The sequence below is a fragment of the Moschus berezovskii genome, chromosome 3 (genome assembly GCF_049115385.1).
Source record: "Moschus berezovskii isolate FMDL1 chromosome 3, NW_MosBer_1.0, whole genome shotgun sequence".
NCBI classification, from domain to species: Eukaryota; Metazoa; Chordata; class Mammalia; order Artiodactyla; family Moschidae; genus Moschus; species Moschus berezovskii.
In genome coordinates this window covers 103,740,582-103,759,729 of record NC_142462.1, presented here as the reverse complement: position 1 = coordinate 103,759,729, position 19,148 = coordinate 103,740,582, and the positions used below count along the sequence as shown (strand labels likewise).

At 41.5% G+C, this 19,148-nt stretch overlaps 1 protein-coding gene across 1 annotated transcript; it reads left to right on the top strand.

Moving 5' to 3' along the window:
• Positions 1 to 314: 314 nt before the first annotated feature.
• ZC3HC1 (zinc finger C3HC-type containing 1) lies at positions 315 to 17,314 on the top strand. Its single transcript, XM_055421258.2, has 10 exons — positions 315 to 708; positions 2,580 to 2,691; positions 6,389 to 6,539; positions 7,088 to 7,171; positions 9,809 to 9,936; positions 11,238 to 11,392; positions 12,348 to 12,591; positions 12,924 to 13,136; positions 13,589 to 13,795; positions 16,165 to 17,314. Exons 1-10 carry the CDS (start codon positions 563 to 565, stop codon positions 16,231 to 16,233), a joined length of 1,509 nt encoding a protein of 502 aa, XP_055277233.1. The 5' UTR covers positions 315 to 562; the 3' UTR covers positions 16,234 to 17,314.
• The last annotated feature ends 1,834 nt before the right edge of the window (positions 17,315 to 19,148 follow it).

Here is a 19,148-nt window from a genome sequence, read left to right as displayed (position 1 = left end):
TTACTCTCAAGTCTCCATTCTGTCACATGTATAAATATACAACTTTAAACCTTTTGAGTTAAATCTTTTAAACCTTGAGTTAAACCTTTTTAAACCTATGAGTTAAAACTTTTAAGCCTTAAGACTAAATTGAGCCCTTCACCCCTGCTGAACTCGGAGAGACAGCGCTCTAAAAAGCTATGAACCCAGGTATGCTCGTACATAAAAAAACGGCTAAACTTCGTGTTTAACCAGAGCCCCCCTGCGCGGGTCTGTCTCGTTTGTTTTGGGGCCACGCTGCACATCACGCGGGATCTTAGTTCCCGCGACCAGGGGATCTGAGCCCGCCCCCTTCAATGGAAACGCGGAGTCCTATCCACTGGACCTCCGGAGAAGTCCCTACCACGCTCTAAAACGAGAATTTGCTTTCTTTTAACGTGGCCAAGAAGCGCTGGGCTCCGCGGTGAGACCCCACGGGTCTCTCGGGGTAACAAGCGGGAAGCCAAAGAAAGATCTTAACCGCCCAGAACGGAAGTTCCTGAGCCTTCACACCCGCGGGGAAGTAACTCGGACACGGACCAAGATGGCGGCGCCCAGTGAGGGGACAGCCTTTGCCGCGGGGGTCGAAAAGAATTGGAGTGCGGTTGTTCGCTCTCCAGAAGGGACTCCCCAAAAAGTCCGGCAGCTGATAGATGAGGGAATTGCCCCGGAAGAGGGAGGCGCCGAAGCGTGAGTGCAGCCTGTGTCTGGCGACGGCAAATTGAGGAGGGTTTAGGGGATTCGGACCACAGGGGATACCTGGGTCTGTAACTCAGGCGGTGGGGGTGGCTTCGACCCGGAATCTGGAAGAGACTGGGATTACTTCGCCTTGTCGCCTTTAATCTTCTACTCAGAATTTCTGATACTGGATTCCACACCGCGGGCGCAGTTTTGCCTTAAGGCAGACTTTGTTTTTTTTTAAGCGGGGCGGGAGGAAAAAAAGAGGACCGCTAACTAAAAATGCGCATCCGATTTCTCTTGGTTTGACTTCTTAACCTTTTTAAATCCTAGACACTTTTGGCGGCCTGGTAAAGTTTATGAACACCTCAGAAAGTTATATTTTTAAATGCATAGGATTATAAAAGGATACCACTTACGTTGGAATGCAGTTTATCAGGAAATAAAAGATTAAAAAAGTGATGCAGTAAAACGCTTAATTATTTAGTAATAGATATGTTGTCTGCTGTAATTTTGAAGTAGTGCTAAGCATAAACGATATTTCAAAACATACGCAATAACCATAATGTGGTGACAAAATATCTGTGACTTCCTTGGTGACAAGTTTACAGGTACTGCTCATGCTACTGTGTTTTTTTAAATTATCTTCATTCATAATGGAAAGAAGTGCTGCATTTCAGTTAGAGGTTACTAAAAGAAATGTCACTTTTTTCTATCCAAATTTTTGAATCCTCTGAATTTTTTCCAAGATCCAGAACCTCCCTGAGGCTCTCTGTGACTCTCAGAAGGATTCTTACTTTGAGTTATAATAATTGATGTAATCTTGAAAGCGAAAGTCGCTCAGTCGTGCCGGACTCTTTGCGACCCCATGGACTATACAGTCCATGGAATTCTCCAGGCCACAATATTGGAATGGGTGGCAGTTCCCTTCTCCAGGGTATCTTCCCTACCCAGGGGTTGAACCCAGGTCTCCCACATTGCAGTCGGATTCTTTACCAGCTGAGCCACCAGGGAAGCCCTGATGTAATCTTGCTGCTGCTGCTGCTGCTAAGTCACTTCAGTTGTGTCCAACTCTGTGTGAACCCATAGAGGGAAGCCCACCAGGCTCCCCCTTCCCATCTTACTTTTATTAAAATTACTTTTTGTCTAACGCAGTTTCTCCCTTTACCCTATCCAGGCTCAGTTGAAGTGCCTTTCATTGAATATAAAAGAATTGTTTCGCTGGGTTTTTTTTCTCCTTGAATTTTTTCATGAAATAGTCTAAAAATCTTTACTTAGATTTAACTTTTCAAATTATTTCCTTTGGGGGGAAAGTGGGTATCAAGGATCAATCTAGGTAGAAATACAAAAACTTATTTTCTGCTGTTAAAAGAGTTGAATTTGTAAGGTGGTTCAAGTTGTATAATGGATAGAAGCCTCGAGTCTTGTATTGTTTCCAAAAGTTATGCAAAATGCTGTCAGAGACCAGAGAGTGAGGTAAAACAGTTTACCAGTACAAGATTAGCAGAGCATGGTGGAAGTAGAAATTGCTTGAAACTTAGTTATGGCCAAACTGTAAAGAGATTTGAATGCCAGACTGAAGAATTGGATTCTGTGAAACTACTGAAAATGTTAAGTAGAGAAGTGAAATTTACAAATTTTATTTATTCTTTTAATTTATATATTTTAATTGGAGGCTAATAACTTTACATTATTGTATTGGTTTTGCCATACATTGACATGAATCTGCCCCGGGTGTACATATGTTCCCCATCTTGAATTAGAAAGTTTAAAATCTAGAGTGGTGTGATTGATATTATGATGTACAGAGAAGCCAGATACAAAATGTTTAGGCAAAGTGATGCCTTGAAAGGATTACCAGTAGTTCTTCCGCTTTATTTTAGGAAGGACACATCTGCCACATTCCAGTCAGTTAATGGATCACCCCAAGCAGAAGAACCTCCGATGGAATCTACGAGCAAAGAAGCCTTCTTTAGCAGAGTGGAAACATATTCTATATCCTTTTAGGTTCATGTGAGTTGCATGTTCTGCTGCTGAATTTTTTTTTTCCAGGAATAAGACCACTTACTCTGATGTTTTCATTTTTAAAATTTAACTTGGTAAGAATTTTTTTAGGAAAATTAACATCATAAAATATTAAGGGACATTTGACTTCTAATCTTTTTTTTTTTTTCCCACAGAAGAAAAAACTAAGAGCCTGAGAGAAAAAGGAATAATAACTGATGTTGTATATAGTGTTTTCATGTTTATTATCACATTTGAGCTTCATCTTAAGCATATGAAAATAAGTATTGTTAATCTCATTTTGCAAAGAGGAAACAGTTCAGGTAAATTATTTGATTTACCCAGGGTCAACTTGCTAGTAACTGGTAGAACCGGAATTATGGTGTAAGGCTCTTAGTGCTCAAACCTAATGTTATTTTAGACTACAGTACATTTCCTATCTCTTTCAAGATTTTCCTCTGAAAGTTATCCATGGTTGCACAACAAATTATCCTCAGACTTAGTAGCTTAAAACCACAAACACTTATTCTCTCACGTTTTCTGTGGATCAGGAATCTAGGCACAGCTTAGCTGAGTCGTATGGTTCAGGGCCTCTCTCAGACTGTCATCAAAGTGTTGGCCAGGGCTAGACTAGTAAAAAGATCTACTTCTAAGCTCATTCACGTGGTTGTTGGCAAGATTAATTTCCTCATGGCTATTGGACTGAGGGTTTCAGTTCTTTACTGGCTTTTGACTGGAGCTACATGGGCCTCTCAGAGGGATAGTTCACAACAGCAGCAGACTTCAGTCAGAGTGAGCAAGCAAGAGAGAGCAAGATAGAAGCTAGATTATTTTTATAACCTAGTCTCAAGCATCATCACATCACTTTTGCCATTTTCTATTTGCTAGAGTGTTTTTAATTTAAAAACTATTACAGACTTAATAGAAAAGTTGTACAGGTTACAAAGAACCTTCTTTTGAGTACTTGAATGTAAGTTGCCAAAGTGACACCTCATGACCCCCAAATATTTCCCACAAATGACTTTTGTTTACATAACCACAATGAAATCATCAAAATTGGGAAATTCACATAATAAATTACTACCATCTAACGCTCACATGGCATCTGGGCCCATCACTTCATGGGAAATAGATGGGGAAACAGTGGAAACAGTGTCAGACTTTTATATTTTTTGGGCTCCAAAATCACTGCAGATGCTGATTGCAGCCATGAAATTAGAAGACGCTTACTCCTTGCAAGGAAAGTTATGACCAACCTAGATAGTATATTAAAAAGCAGAGACATTACTTTGCTAACCAAGGTCCGTCTAGTCAAGGCTATGGTTTTTCCAGTGGTCATGCATGGATGTGAGAGTTGGACTGTGAGGAAAGCTGATCGCCGAAGAATTGATGCTTTTGAACTGTGGTGCTGGAGAAGACTCTTGAGAGTCCCTTGGACTGCAAGGAGATCCAACCAGTCCATTCTAAAGGAGATCAATCCTGGGTGTTTATTGGAGGGACTAATGCTAAAGCTGAAACTCTAATACTTTGGCCACCTCATGCGACGAGTTGACTCACTGGAAAAGACTCTGATGCTGGGAAGGATTGGGGGCGTGAGGAGAAGGGGATGACAGTGAGATGGCTGGATGGCATCACCGACTCGATGGACGTGAGTTTGAGTGAACTCCAGGAGTTGGTGATGGACAGGGAGGCCTGGCGTGCTGTGATTCATGGGGTCGCAAAGAGTCGGTCACGACTGAGCGACTGAACTGAACTGAACGCCCACATCATAATCATTCCATCAGTTGTCATCATAACCTTTTTAAGAGGATCCAGTTAAAATCTTCAGTTTTTCTTTGAATTTCATGACCTTGACTTTTGAAAATGATAGGCCAGTTATTTTATAGAGCGTATCTCAGTTTGCATTTGTCTGATGTTTGGTTTTGATGAGATTCAAGTTGTAATGCTGTGTTCTCATTGCATCCTTTCAGGTGGCACATGCTTTTGATATGCCCCTTTACCAGGATGATCATTTTGATCAGTTGATTAAGTGGGTGTCTGTCAGTGTTTACTGTTGTAAAATAACTTTTTCCTCCTTTGTAATTAAGCTGTTTTGTGGGAATGTGCTTTGAAACTACGTAAAATATAATTCCTCATCAAACTTTATGTAACTTGCTTGTTTGTAGTAGCTTGGTCTCCTGATTTCCTTTTTTATTCAATGGATTTTAATCCGTTACTATTATTATATATTTTGAAATTCCAGTTGCCCCTGATTTGGTGAGTGGGAGGCTCATGTAGATACTCTGTACACCTCACTTGGCTCCAGCACCCCAAGGTGCTCCAACTTCCCCCTCAGTGTGGACTTCCTCTTTACTTCGGCTTTGATACCTTGCCCTGAGTTGTCTCCCTCACCCTCCTGGCTTATTCCTCTGCCTTGCACCACCTGGTGGCTTTAGGCCTAAATTGTTCAGGAAGGAGAAAGTATTTTAACCATCCTTGTACTGCTGTTCCTTGGATTAATTCCTAATATTGATGCAGCATTTAAAAATTATTTCATTTTGTTATTTTTTGTTCTCAGTGAATTTAATTTGATTGCCGCTTTGATACGATGATTATTTGACCTAAGCTAGTTAAGTGATTCTCTTACTTTAAAAAAAAATTGTTTAGTTTTTAATTAAAGGATAATTGCTTTACAGAATTTTGTTGTTTCCTTCTTTTATTCTACAGAATCCAAACTCCTTTAACATTTAAATCTAGATTCTATTTCTAGCCTTCAGTCCTTTTGCTGCTTAAAATGTTTTCAAATTCCAATATCCCTTGTAAAAATACAAAACTTTCCTGCAACTTTCATGTTTTATCCTTTTTGTGTGTGTGTGCTCTGTAAAACAAGAGCTCTACAGGTAAACAGAAAAAACCGAGTGTTGAATGTTAAAGATCAATAAATGTTTTTTATTTTCCCCATACTTGTAGAAGCTCTTAATGCTCTCAGCCTATTTAAAACACACATACCACCTACACACACTAGTATATAACAGTCAAATTTAGGGAAGGGATGAATAATGAATATTTTGTATTTTACTGACTTTATTCTTCAGAAGGTAAAAGTAGGGCAGCACAGATGAGTGATAAATATTTCTGTTGTTTGACCTTCACCGTCCCTTGTTGCTCAGGCAAATCTGGGTACTTTCACTAGTGTTTTCAGATCTTTAGAATTTTTTTATTTTCTTGTATTTATTTATGGCTGCACTGGGTCTTCATTGCTGTATGCAGGCTTTCTCTAGTTGTAGCAAGCAGGGGCTACTCTTTGTTGCACTGCACGGGCTTGTCATTGTGATGGCTTCCGTTGCAGAGCATGGGCTCTTGGGTACTCGGGCTTTGGTAGTTGTGGACCTCGGGCTTAGTTGCTTTGTAGCATGTGGGATCTTCCTGGACCAGGGGTCAAATCTGTGTCCCCATCATTGGCAGGTGGACTCCCAAACACTAGGCCACCAAGGCAGTCCCTAATATTTCATATTAAGCAAAATAGAATGGCTTCTCTACTCCATCCCACAACCAATAATAAAAAACATTTTAAGCATATAAAATATATAGGGCTTCCCATAGCTTTTCCTCTGAATGTGTTTATTCCTAAATATACAAAGAGTGAATTATAGTTTTCATTTCTGACTTGTTCATTTTAATGTACTCATGTTTTTCTTAATATGAATACTCTCTAAAATGGGCAGGCAAGCCCTCTGAGCTGTCTCCACTGGTCTGTGCAAAATACGGCTGGGTCACAGTTGAGTGTGATATGCTGAAGTGCTCCAGCTGTCAGGCTTTCCTCTGTGCCACTTTACAACCAGCTTTTGATTTTGACAGATGTAAGTATAAAGTACAAATTACATTTTTCTCCAAGTTCAAAAAATATCTATGCTAGCTTTTCTGAAAGCCACTTGTGTTTGATCCAAGACTGTGTCCTTCTATATATAACAAGGTAAATTTGTGGTTTTCTTCACCCTAATTATTATTTTCAGTCATTACTTTTTTTTTTTTTTTTAAAGCTCAGCTACTTTAGAGTGAACCTGTCTGTATGCATTCTGGGAAACTAACAGCAGTATGTTTATATTAAGATTCTGAAATTTATGCTTTAGGCTAAGAAACACAGGGCATTAATGAAGGCTCACGTTTTGGAATGCTCTGCCTTATAAAGATACATAATAGCTCCTTGTTAACTGGTCTTAGAATCTTGATTTAAAACTTGTTTTGTGACAAATATTAAGATGATGCAGTTACTAATATTTCATATCTTTAAAAATTGCCATAGTTATTTTTATTTTTAGTTGTATCTATACTCTTAAAGGCTCTTGGCCATTGGATTTGGAATCTGTGATAGTGTTTTTTAAGGCATTGTTACCTGTGTGGGTTTCAGATAAGGAACGATGTGCTGAGCTGAAGAAAGCCTTATGTACTGCCCATGAGAAGTTCTGTTTCTGGCCAGACAGCCCCTCTCCAGGTACTTACTCCCACCATTTCCCAATTATCATCTCTTTGGTCATTGCATTTCTAGTATTGTCTATTTCTTTGTAAAAAATCTAGTCTTTGAAGTTTCTTTTTCCTCCTTTTTATTTGCACTTTACAAGAAGCACTGACATTAATTTATTCTTATGTCATTATTTTATTAAATGCATTTGACATGACAGAGATTTAAACCATGCATACATTATCCTGTTTAATCCTTGCAGGGGCCCTGGGAAGTAGGTATTATCAATCTGATTCTTAGGTAAGGAAACTGAGAATCAGAAATCTTAAAACCAGCTAGTGAGGAGCCATAACTGTGGTTTTATCTGATTTCAAACTCTCTGCCTTTCCCACCATAGCAAACCAGCCCCACGTTCTGCCCAGGCTTCCTGGTACACTAATGGCATTAATGGTGGCGGTTAAACAGGGTTCAGTTGCTCAGGAAGACTCACAGGATTGCACATGAGAGTGATGACAAATCTACAGTTTATGACAGTAAAACAGCACAACATGTCAGTAGCATTGAAGTGAAGGTATCACAGGGGCTTCCCAGGTGGTCCAGCAGTAAAGAGCCCACCTGCATATAGGAGATTCCAGAGACAAGCCCTGTGTCGGGAAGATCCCCTGGAGGAGGAAATGGCAACTCACTCCCCATACTCTTGCCTGGAAAAATCCCATGAACAGAGGAACCTGGCAGGCTACAGTCCATGGTCACAAAAGAGTCGGACATGGCCTAGTGACCAAACAACAACAACAAAGGATATCACAGCCAAGGACTCCTCGCCGTCAGGAGTCTGGAGAGGCCAGGTGCAGGCTCCTCTTGAACTTCCCATAGAAGAGCTGTGGCAGTACGCCCTGTGTCTCGAGTCAGAAACCACTCATGTGTGCACAAAGCTCTTCAGAACAAGGGAGCCCAAAATGTAGTCTCAAGTGGTACTTGTTTATATTTTGCTGGTCTCGAAGGCATATTGTTGAGTAAAGCCTCAAGAGCAAAGCCTTCTGGGGGGCTCACCAAGACCAGAGACAAAACTTGGACCCATAGAAAGTGTCTCTTTGTTTTATTTTTAGCTTTTTAAATAATTTCTAAAATTTTAGTGTTCGAAGTATAAAAAAAAATGTAAATAGTATAAGAAGCATCTCTATCTACCACCCAACCTCACCAGTTACTAACATTTTGCTACCCTTGTAAACACCCTTGCATTCTTTCTGTTAATCAGGAAGAATTACAGGTACAGCTGTGTAGTCCTCCCCAGTCTCATTCCCTGCCTCCCTGTCCTGCGTAACTACTATCATGAATTTAGTGACCGTGATTTGTTTACATGGTTTCTGTATCTACAACATTTTCAAGTATCTAGAGGCAGTATATATGGTACTATTTATTTGTTTTACATTTTCCTATAAATGTTATCATTCTGTATATATTCTACAACCTATCCTTCATAGGGGGAGTCAGCTTTTTTGAAATTAATCCATGTTGTCACATGTAGCAGGCTTGAAGCTTTATAATTGGTAGAACCATCTAAAATTTTAATCTTAGAGCTGAGGAATAGTGTTTATCTAGTTGATTCTCCCTTTGGGAACACTGGCTTATTCATTTTAGAACCTCCTGTCAGACCCTCTGTCTACTTTATTGTTGCATGTGACTGTAACTTGAACACCCTTTTCACCAAGTTACGTGTCATCACAGGTGTTAATCAAGCTTTCATTCTTGGTACACCTCCTACTTACTCTAGCATAGTGGCTCTTTCTCTGCTTACACAGATTTTGAGCTTTTGGATGTACAGATTGATGTTTTTAATCAAATTTGGGAAGTTTTCAGATCATATTTCTTCAAATATTGTTTCTGCCCCTTTCCCTCTCTTCTGGGTCTCCCATTATGCAGCTGTTGGTGTGCTTGACCGGGTCCCACAGGCCTCTGTTCATTTTCCTTCATTCCACACGGATGCTCCTTCTCTCCATCCTTGTGCCACTGATATCGTAGAGGGATTACTACTTCAGATTACCCCACTGTCTGCTAAGCTTATTTCTTTGCATGCAGGCTAACCCCTTAGTCTCTAAACTAGTGCATATATTCTATAATATATTTTTCCTTTAAAAAAATCTTCCAGTAATTTCTCATCAACACACATTAATAAAATTATGGCCTGACTGCTGTCTATACTTTAACCTTCTCTTCGACTCGGCTCCCCATAGGAATACTGTGTTCCAAGTCTGAGAAACTATTTAAAATTCCCCACATATGCTGTCCCTTAGGGCTTTACTTTTACACACTGTTTTTGGTCTTTCCAGTTCAGCTTAGACCTGACTGCTTCTGAGAAACCTTTCCTGAGACTCTGCTTTCTAAATATAATCACAGGGACTTCTCTGGTGGTCCAGTGGTTAAGACTCCATGCTCCCAATGCAGGGGGTGCGGGTTCAATCCCTGGTCAGGGAACTAAGATCCCGCATGCCCCACAGCGCAGCCAAAAAATAAAACAATCACAAAGTATCATCACAGCCCTATCCAAAAAAAATCGGTGATTTCTTAATATCATCAAATATCAGCAGTTTTACATTTCTCTGCTGCTCTATGCATGCTTTCTTTTTAAAAGTAATTTGCACCAATATCATCTTCAGTTTACTATTTCCACAGATCGATTTGGGATGTTGCCATTGGATGAGCCCACTGTTCTTGTTAGTGAATTCCTCGATCGTTTTCAAAGCCTTTGTCACTTGGACCTCCAGCTTCCTTCCTTGAGGCCAGAGGACTTAAAAATGATGGTGAGTTTTTCTTGGCTAGCTTACAGTGGCCTTCAGTTGTCACCACATGAAGCATTTCTTTTAATGACCAGAGAATGAAGATAGCTAAGAAGAGAACTACTTGTTTGTCTCTCAGCTGACCTTTTTCCAATCTCTACTGGAAAGGTGACTTGAGGATTTAAATAAATGAGTTCTATTTACACTTTTAGATATGATGCTCTAAGTGGCATAAATTCAATTTTATCTCAATTTGTTACTTAAACTACTTAACAGAAGGTACTGTAATGTGGCTTCATATGGCTTATTGCGTATCATTTTCCAAAGAAAGTGTTAGATAAGTAATAAACTCCCTTCTCCCTTGTAAACAGAAATTTTGAAATGCTTTGGCCCATCTGTCCTTTGAACATTTACTGTCCCATTTGTCATCCTGTGATTATTCTATCAAGACAGACTTTAACTATAGGAAATAAAAGCTATTATTTTGCTTCTTCAATTGAGAAGCTATTATGTATTTTATCATCAGACTATTAACATCTGATGCCTATTATAAATGTCCACTTGTCCCTAACCAAGGCAAGTTTTCTTCACCCTGTCATGGTTCTGTATTATTCTTAGAACAAAAGTAAAGATTCTGGCAAGCTCTTTTGTTGTGTCAAAAGTAAATTCAGGGCTTCCTTGGTGGTTCAGAGAGAAAGAATCCACCTGCTAATGCAAGAGACACAGGTTTGATCCCTGGTCCAGGAAGATCCCACATGATGTGCAATAGTTAAGCCCATGTGCCACAACTACTGAGCCTGTGCTGTAGAGCCCAGGAGCCACAAGTGTAGTTAGCCTACATGCCTTAACGACTGAGCCCACATGCCACGGAGCCCGTGCTCCGCAACAAGAGAAGCCACCACAGTGAGCAGCCTGCACACCACAGCTAGAGAGAAGCTCAGGCAGCACCGAAGACCCAGCACATCCAAAATTAGAGTAAATTCAGTTTCAGGGGAAGATATAAGTGGTAGTCATTATTTGAAGTTTACAGATTTCAGAGAAAATATGGAGTTGGTGATTTGAAAGCAAGTTGGTACTAAGAAAAGATGAGGTAGTTCCAGGAAAACTGTTCCCTTTCTCATAGCAGATCCTGGGCAGGTCAGGAAGTGCCTGTGGATACCTTAGCCTCTGCTAGAAGTAAGTCTACTTGAGTGAAGAGAATTGTCTTTGTGTTTATCATTTTTCCCATGATTTTTGCTTTGTACCATCTAGATGCATCATTATCTATGGCTTCTGTTCATGGTGGTTGAAATTTGTGTAAGTCTTTCATATTGGTTCCTTCGTAGTGCTTGACAGAAGACAAGATCAGTCTTCTCCTGCACCTGCTTGAAGATGAACTTGATCACCGGACTGATGAGAGAAAAACTGCAACCAAGTTAGGCTCAGACATCCAAGTGCACGTCACTGCCTGTATTCTCTCCGTGTGTGGCTGGGCGTGTAGGTTAGCGAATGTGCCTGGGGACATAAACCGTGATGATACTATATACCCATGTATATCAGTTACTCTTAGCATTTGTAAATCACGTGATGTTTGTGTGAGAAAGGCAGTGACAGAGAAAACGTAAGAGGGATAGTAAGAATTAGCAACAAAACCAGAATTAGAACTCAGGAATTCGTGAACACCTGAACTTTGTTTCTTTTACTGTCACTTTCCAGTAGGAAATTTGTGTTCCTGTAAACAGTGAAGCTCCTTTCTAGTTTTAGAAAGGAAAAATCAGTTTAATTGATAAAATCTACCAAGGAAGCACCAGCTGGATCCTCTAGGCCCCAACGTGGTGTTTCCATTTCAGCTGCTCAGTTTGGCACAGAATCCTGAGAGAGAAGATTGTCAGACCAATTTTGATTTAAATGCTTTCTTTGGTACATTAAGGACTGTTCTTCTTTTATAGGAAAAAACTTTTAAAAAGGACATGAGAAATTTATAAAACATACCTTTAAAATGGCTTCCCTGGTGGTTCAGACAGTAAAGAATCTGCCTGTAACACAGGAGATCTGGATTTGATCCCTGGGTCAGGAAGATCCCCTGGAGAAGGGAATGCCTACCCACTCCAGTATTCTTGCCTGGAGAATCCCATGGACAGAGGAGCCTGGCAGGTTACAATCCATGGCATCACCGAGAGTCGGACATAACTGAGTGACTTAACACTTTCACCTTTAAAATAATCTTGCCATAGATGGCACACTAAGACCCCTAGATCTTCCTATAGGAAATTCGTAAGAGGTGATGAAGTTAGGTCCTGAGATTGGAGGACAGGGGCCCTGAAGTTAGGTCCCCAGGCCATTGGACCGCCCAGAGATTTGTTTGATGAGATGAAGCATACTCACAAATCATTATGTTTAGTCCCTTGGCAGTATTACCTTCTGAGAAAACCCCCTCTCTTTTCTTTTTTATGTAGTTCTTTGTTGGAACCCATGCAGCTCTCCCTGATAACTTGTTCACAGTGTATGAGGAAGGTGGGGCTCTGGGGCTTCCAGCAGATCGAGTCATCCATGACTGACCTGGACGCTTCCTTGGGCCTGACCAGCTCCCCCGTCCTGGGCTCTGAGGGCCGGCCAGAGCGCTCCCCTCTGGTGCCTGAGTCTCCTCGCAGGATGGTGACTCGGAGCCAGGATACCATCTTTTCCCCAGGCTCAGAGCAGGTATAGATTCCTTTGGCTTGTTTGGGGTGGACTTTTAAAAAACATCATTCTTACCAAAAATGTTGGTGAAAAATTGGAAATTAACTTAGGTTAATTGATCAGAATACCATAGAATGGTTTTATTCATTAGTTGCATTGGAGATGCTAAATTCATTATTTTGTGTGGAAATCTATTCTTTGAAGAGTTCAGTTACACAGTTCAGAAACTAAATTTTTATAGTTTTTAAAATGTTAAAAAAATAAATAAAATGTTAGCTTTCACATACTTCTAGAAATATTTCTCCTGACCATAGTCATTAATGTCATTGTCCAACATCTCCCCATTCCTTCAGGCTGAAAAGAGCCCAGGTCCCATCATCTCCAGAACTCGGAGTGGGGATTCCTCCAGTCCTGTGGACCGTCCCGAGCTGGAGGCTGCTAGCCCTGCCACCAGAACCCGTCCAGTGACCCGCAGCATGGGAACAGGAGACAGCGTCGGCGTGGAAGTGCCATCTAGTCCTCTCCGAAAAGCCAAACGGGCTCGCCTCTGCTCTTCCAGCAGCTTGGTGAGCCCACCTGCATGCTTGGAGGTCCCCGAGCATGGCAGCATGTGAGCCCTCACCGTGTATACAGCACAGAGAAGCAGGCATGAGCTGAGCCTGGTCCTGTGGCTATAGGAGGCTGTGGCAATAAGTTTAAAGATGGGACAGTTGGGTGACTAGAGGGGGTTTTGCCTTTTGTTTCTTTGGGATGGCTACTGGAGACATGATAGGTTTGTCTAGTCCAAGGGACAGTAGTGAGAAAGGAGAACAGACCTGATGAGTTATGGTTTAACACAAAGGGAGTGAAGGAATTTTTTAAATGAGAGGGAAATAGATGGGCAGAGTTTAAAGGAGAACATAAAACTAGAAATGTGAGTGTCGTGAGATTCTGAATTTGACGATTTAGAGCAGCGCCTCCCTGAACTTACACAGTGTCTGCCCTTCATTAACACTGACTGCTCTGCCTCCTTCCCCAGGACGCCTCTTCCCGAAGCTTCTTTGATCCAACGTCTCAGCATAGAGACTGGTGCCCTTGGGTGAACATCACACTTGGCAAAGAAACCAGGGAGAATGGTGGCACTGAGGTGGACGCCAGCACTCCGGCAGAGCCAGGCTGGAAGGCAGTGCTGAACATCCTCTTGGCCCACAGACAGTCTAACCAGCCCACTGAAACTGACTCCATGGTGAGATAAACCGTTGCCCTGATCATGTGCAGCACTTGCTGTTTATGAGATGAGAAGAGGTTGTTCCTATAATTAGCACCCTGCCTGCCCACAGTTTTCACAAGTCAAGATGGACTCAGCCTGGGTTCATCCTAGAGAACAAACACGGGACTGGCTCAGTCTTTCTGCAGTTTAGCATTTGGCATTCCACCAAATTCTGATAAATTCTTTGTCTTCTCAACTTAGATGACTCGAAGTAGAAGAGGGATAAGAGAAACAGCAAGAGGTAACAGGCTGATGGTCCAGCCTCGTGTTGCAGAGCGGCTGCTTTTTCAAGCTGTCTCTTGGACTTGGAGCCCTGGCCAGTTAACTTAGCTGTCTGGATGGAGTTCTCTGCTCTGCTACCATGAGCTCAACTTCATTCCTCACGGTGGGCACGTTACTTTACTGTGTTCAGAGGCCCCAGGCTTGTGAACTAACCCTCAGCTGCCCACACGAGTGACTGCTGCTGGTTCCACTTATGGGTAAAAGCAAGCCAGTCACGAAAGCTGAGAAAGCAACTCAAGTGTTTGCTCTACGCCAAGGATGGAAGCGAGAGGACGGTGGACATTAAGGAATCATGAAAACTGCATTCTCTTTCTTTTGCTGGCTCATTCCCAAATTTGCCATGTCACCTGCTTGGTATAAATATAGTAATTTCTGACTTCTGTTCCCTCCAAGGACAAAGTAAAATAATACTTGCCAGCAGCTGTTCATCAGAAGCATTCCCAGATTCATGGTTTTGTAGGGTTACAGGATTCCGCTGGAGGGAGCTGCTGTGATACTAAAAGCTCAAGAATGTACATTCATACCCGTAGTAAATATTCAGATGATGGTTTTCAAAGTTTTTCCAAAAAAAATTAAAAACGCTGCCTTTTTCCAGTTTAAAACCTTGAAAATATGTAAAGCTATCTGAAGACAAATGTTTTGGCCCACCTTGCAAATGGGAGAGATTAGGTCTGTCTTTGCACATGAGTTCTCTCTGCCTGGGTCCTCATGAAAAAATGTATGGCAGTTCTAATTAATTCCCCTCTGTCACTGTCATGCTAACTGGAAACCCCACAGTGCTTTTTTTTTTTTGGTAGTGGGAAAATTTGGCCTCATAACTTGGCCCTGAGTTCCAGGAGTTTGAAGGTCTGTTTTGGCAACTTGTCTGTTAAGATTCCCCACAGCTGTTGTGTGACTGGGAATTATAAAATTTAAGAGGCTCTCCTGTAAAGGATCTTGAAGCTAGAAAAAAAGTTTACACTGTTTTCCAACTTAAATTTCTTTCAGTTTTGTCACTGTATTAACTAAATTGCCCTCAGTCACAAGTAAGAGTTCAAACTTTGCCCTCCTAGAGCTTTAGTAAGACATTCAGCCACAAAGAGGATAAGAAAACAATGAAAATGTCATCTTTTGTCAGACATTGGAGGGAACTTTGTGGCTTATCTTGTTAGATGTGTTTGTGCTCTCACCGAGACCCTGTGCTCATCTATGACTCTCCAAGGCAGAGGGAACCAAGTGTTCTGCTTCCCTGAGAACTTTTATCTTTCAGTGAACTGTTTTGTCTCCCTGTAACACCATTTCTCAGAATCTCAGATCACTTCGCGGGCATGATCAAGTGGCAGTGAGATTCTTCCTATTATTAGCTCTGCTGGCTAAAACAGGAAACTGAGAAGGCCAAGGTCATAGCTTAAACTCTTCAGAGTCGTTTAACTTTGTTTCATTCCTCAACCTTCGATTATTCCACAAACACCAGCTGGGCATCTTATGAATATGAATCCTTGTTCACAGGGCCAGTTCGGCATCACAGATGAGAAGTCAGTGCAAAGTGTGTGGTGCTGCACTGATGGCGGGTCACACGTGTCATCTTCTCATAGAAAGATGAGGACACATCCGGATGCTCAGAGGACATAAGCCACACTGTAGAGGCTCCGAGTGTGTTAGCAGTGGTATCGCAGCAGACTCAAGCTTCTTGATTCTTAGTCTGGCTTTTAGCTCCCCACTCCAGTATTCTTGGGCTTCCCTTGTGGCTCAGCTGGTAAAGAATCCGCTTTCAATGCAGGAGACCTGGGTTTGACCCCTGGATTGGGAAGACCCCTTGGAGAAGAGACAGGCTACCCACTCCGATATTCTGGCCTAGAGGATTCCATGGACTGTATAGTGCATGGGGTGGCAAAGAGTCAAACATGACTGAGCGATTTTCACTTTCACTTTGTGTATAGCACAGTATACAATTAACTTGTTTTATTTACTCCTAGACATATCTAGATCGTTGTGGGAGAAGTTTGCAGACCACATCTTAAAGCTATTACCCTTTGTCTCTGTAAAGGAATTTAATCTCTAATAATGAACTTTTCTGTCTACAGAGTCTCTCTGAGAAATCAAGGAAGGTATTCCGAATATTCCGGCAGTGGGAATCTCTGTGCTCATCCTGAAGATATCCCAGCCCTTCCTGCAGAGAAGTGGAATGAGTGGCTTTGAAAAATGAAGCCTAAATTCCTTTTTGAGCAGCTGATGCTAAGTTTTTCTCCATTCTGGTTTAATCAAAAGGAGCCCCTGCCCTTGCAAAGACATGTGTGTCACCGCCTGCATCTGACAGGAGGAAACCTGTTTGCAGCACAGGAATGTGGGCAGGAGAGGCAGGGTGAGCCTGGCTCTGGTAAAGGAGTGCGTGATTCCAAAACTCCAGAGAGGACCCCGGCCTTGAGCGGTTTTCGTGTCTGAGGTCGGGGCAGTGTTTTGAAGGCTCTTATGTCCCAGGAATTTGTCAGTGTGTGTGTTAATAAAATATTTGTTAAGATTCTTACAGTTAGAGAACTATTTTCCTCCTTGTCTAATGAGCTGATATAAGGGAAGCTGAGACTGAGAAAACTACTACAGTGGAGCAGTAAACAAAGTCAAAAATTTTAGTTTTCAGATTGGCTGCAAAGCCTGGAGTTTATCTGTGATTCTAGTCAAAGAGGTATTCCTGAACAGAGACAAGACATTGTTCCCTGCATCACCAGACCTCCTGATGCGTTAGAGTGAATGGTCTTTTCTCTCTTCACTTGTTCCCTGCATCACCAGATCTCCTGATGTGTTATAGTGAGTGGTAAGCTGATGGTTTTATCCCTTCACTTGATAATAACGAGAATGAGAGATGCCGAAGGGAAGAACATTCTTCAAAAGAGACCCCCTCCATGTGCCTTCCAATGCAAGGCTCCCCTGAGTGGGGCTCCCCAGGGCTCTTTCACTGCCGTTGGGGAGTTGTCTCCAAGGTGGAGAAGTTGACCCTGACCTGCCCCAACTAAATAGACTACCCACCGAGACAGCGACCATGAAGGAAACTAGGTATTCTGCCAAATGTCATATTTTCTTTTAGTAGCTGCGATAGGTTGGTTTTATAACTCACTTCTTTTATACAGAAGTATTCCAGGAACATAGTATGTAATATAATACTCCACCCATGCTAAACTTTATATCTCTAAAAAATTTTTTTTCTTCTGTGTATTGTACCCAACAAAATAAAACTTTAATATCATCTAATAGTCCATATACAAAATTCCCAATTGTTCCCAAAATGTCCTTCACATTTGATTTGTCCACAGCAGTATCCAATCAAAAAGTAACGGGTTGCATAAATCTCTTTAGTCTAAAGGACAGCCCCTTTTTTTTCATGTATGTCAGATTTTAAATCTTTTTTTTTTCAATCCTGACTTTTTAAAGAGGGTACACAGTGTTGATTTTGCTCTTAAATCAAGCCTCCATCAGTGGGTAAGACTGGTAGAGGTTGCTTCCAAGTTATTTTTCTAAGGGCACTCCTTTGCCTTTGGCACTGCTGAATGGCTTGACTGTTCATTCTCTAGTCTCCATGGTCCCCTTAGAGGTTGGTTAACAGGTATCTTTCTAATGTTCTAGTAGTGAGACTTATGTCCTAGGATGGGAAACCATCTGCTGACTAGTGACTATGTAGAAGTCTGCTCACTAGAAGCTCATAGCCTCTAGGTCACAATTTCTTAAGGAGTAGTGTGGAGTCATTAACACAAGGTATTCAAATGGACTACACTAAGTTTCAGATTATAATAATGTGGGTATTTCTTGTGAGTCTTTATATTATAATTTTAATTTATACCTCCCACCAAAAAAAAGATTTTTACTCTTCTTTAAAATAGGCAGAGTTCCATACTATTTTTGGCTTTGTGGGATTTTTTAAAGTTATAAATGGAAGCAAACTGGGATAGACTTGATATCATTTAAGAAACATTAAGTCTCATATGTGTGGCATTGTCCAAGCCCTTATATAACACAAGCGTGAATGATCACCTGGTTTCCACCCTCCAAGTCCAGCCTGGAAGATATATGTGTACATAAATGTTACACAAGACAAAGAGTGATAAACAGTATAAAATAAGTTAAAACAGTATAAAATAATTCTCATGGAATATATGGAATTGGAGAGAAATTGGGGGAAGGTGTGGATTTTGGCTGAGCCTTAAAAGATGAGTTGGAGATGTAGGCTCTATGAGAACAGGGACCTTGTCTGTCTTGTTTTATAATCTCAACACTTAAAACTGCCCTGCACATGGTGGACGCTTAATGAAAAAAAGGATATTTGAGGCTGAAGGAACATTGAATAAAGGAGCAGAATTTCCCATGTTCCTGAAAGAGGAGGTGTTCTGCTGTGACAAGACTTTCGCATTGAGAAGAGAACGGGTGAAAGAATGCAGTCTGGGCCAGATTGAAGTCTCACATGTTACACTGAGGCAATTCTGTGGAAAGAGAGAAGCCGCGGAAGAATTTTTGAGCAGGGAAGTGACGTTTGTGCTCAGGAGGACAGTCCTGGTGTGTGTAGAGCATGCACTAAGGGAGATGGAAATCTGAGGGATGTGTGATGGCCGGGAAGATGGGTGCTTGGATAGAAATGTCAGTGGTGACTTCAGCCTTGTTTTGGGGGTGAAGAAGACGAGAGGAGTCATGGGTGGCCTTGAGGTTTGTGGCCTGTCCAGTCAAGATAGAGAGCTCAGGTGGGGAGGGAAGACAGTCGTTTCATTTTTAAACATTGTGAGTTCAGTTATGTAAAAATACCTGTCTGGAAATGGTGTTTTAGAGGTCAGGAGAGTTCAGTGCACTAGTCAAGAATCACTGCTTCAAATGCTCAGAATATGTAGACTAAAGCCGCATAGAGTGATGTTGTCACCCTTATCATCTCACAAGGATCTTAATGCCAGCCTATTTGTTTGTTTTGGTTGTGCCACATTGCCAACTGAGATCTCAGTTCTCCAATTAGGATTGAACCCAGGCCACGGCATTGCAAGCCCGGAAACCTCACCACTAGGCCACCAGGAAACTCTCAGTGCCAGCTTGTTTAACA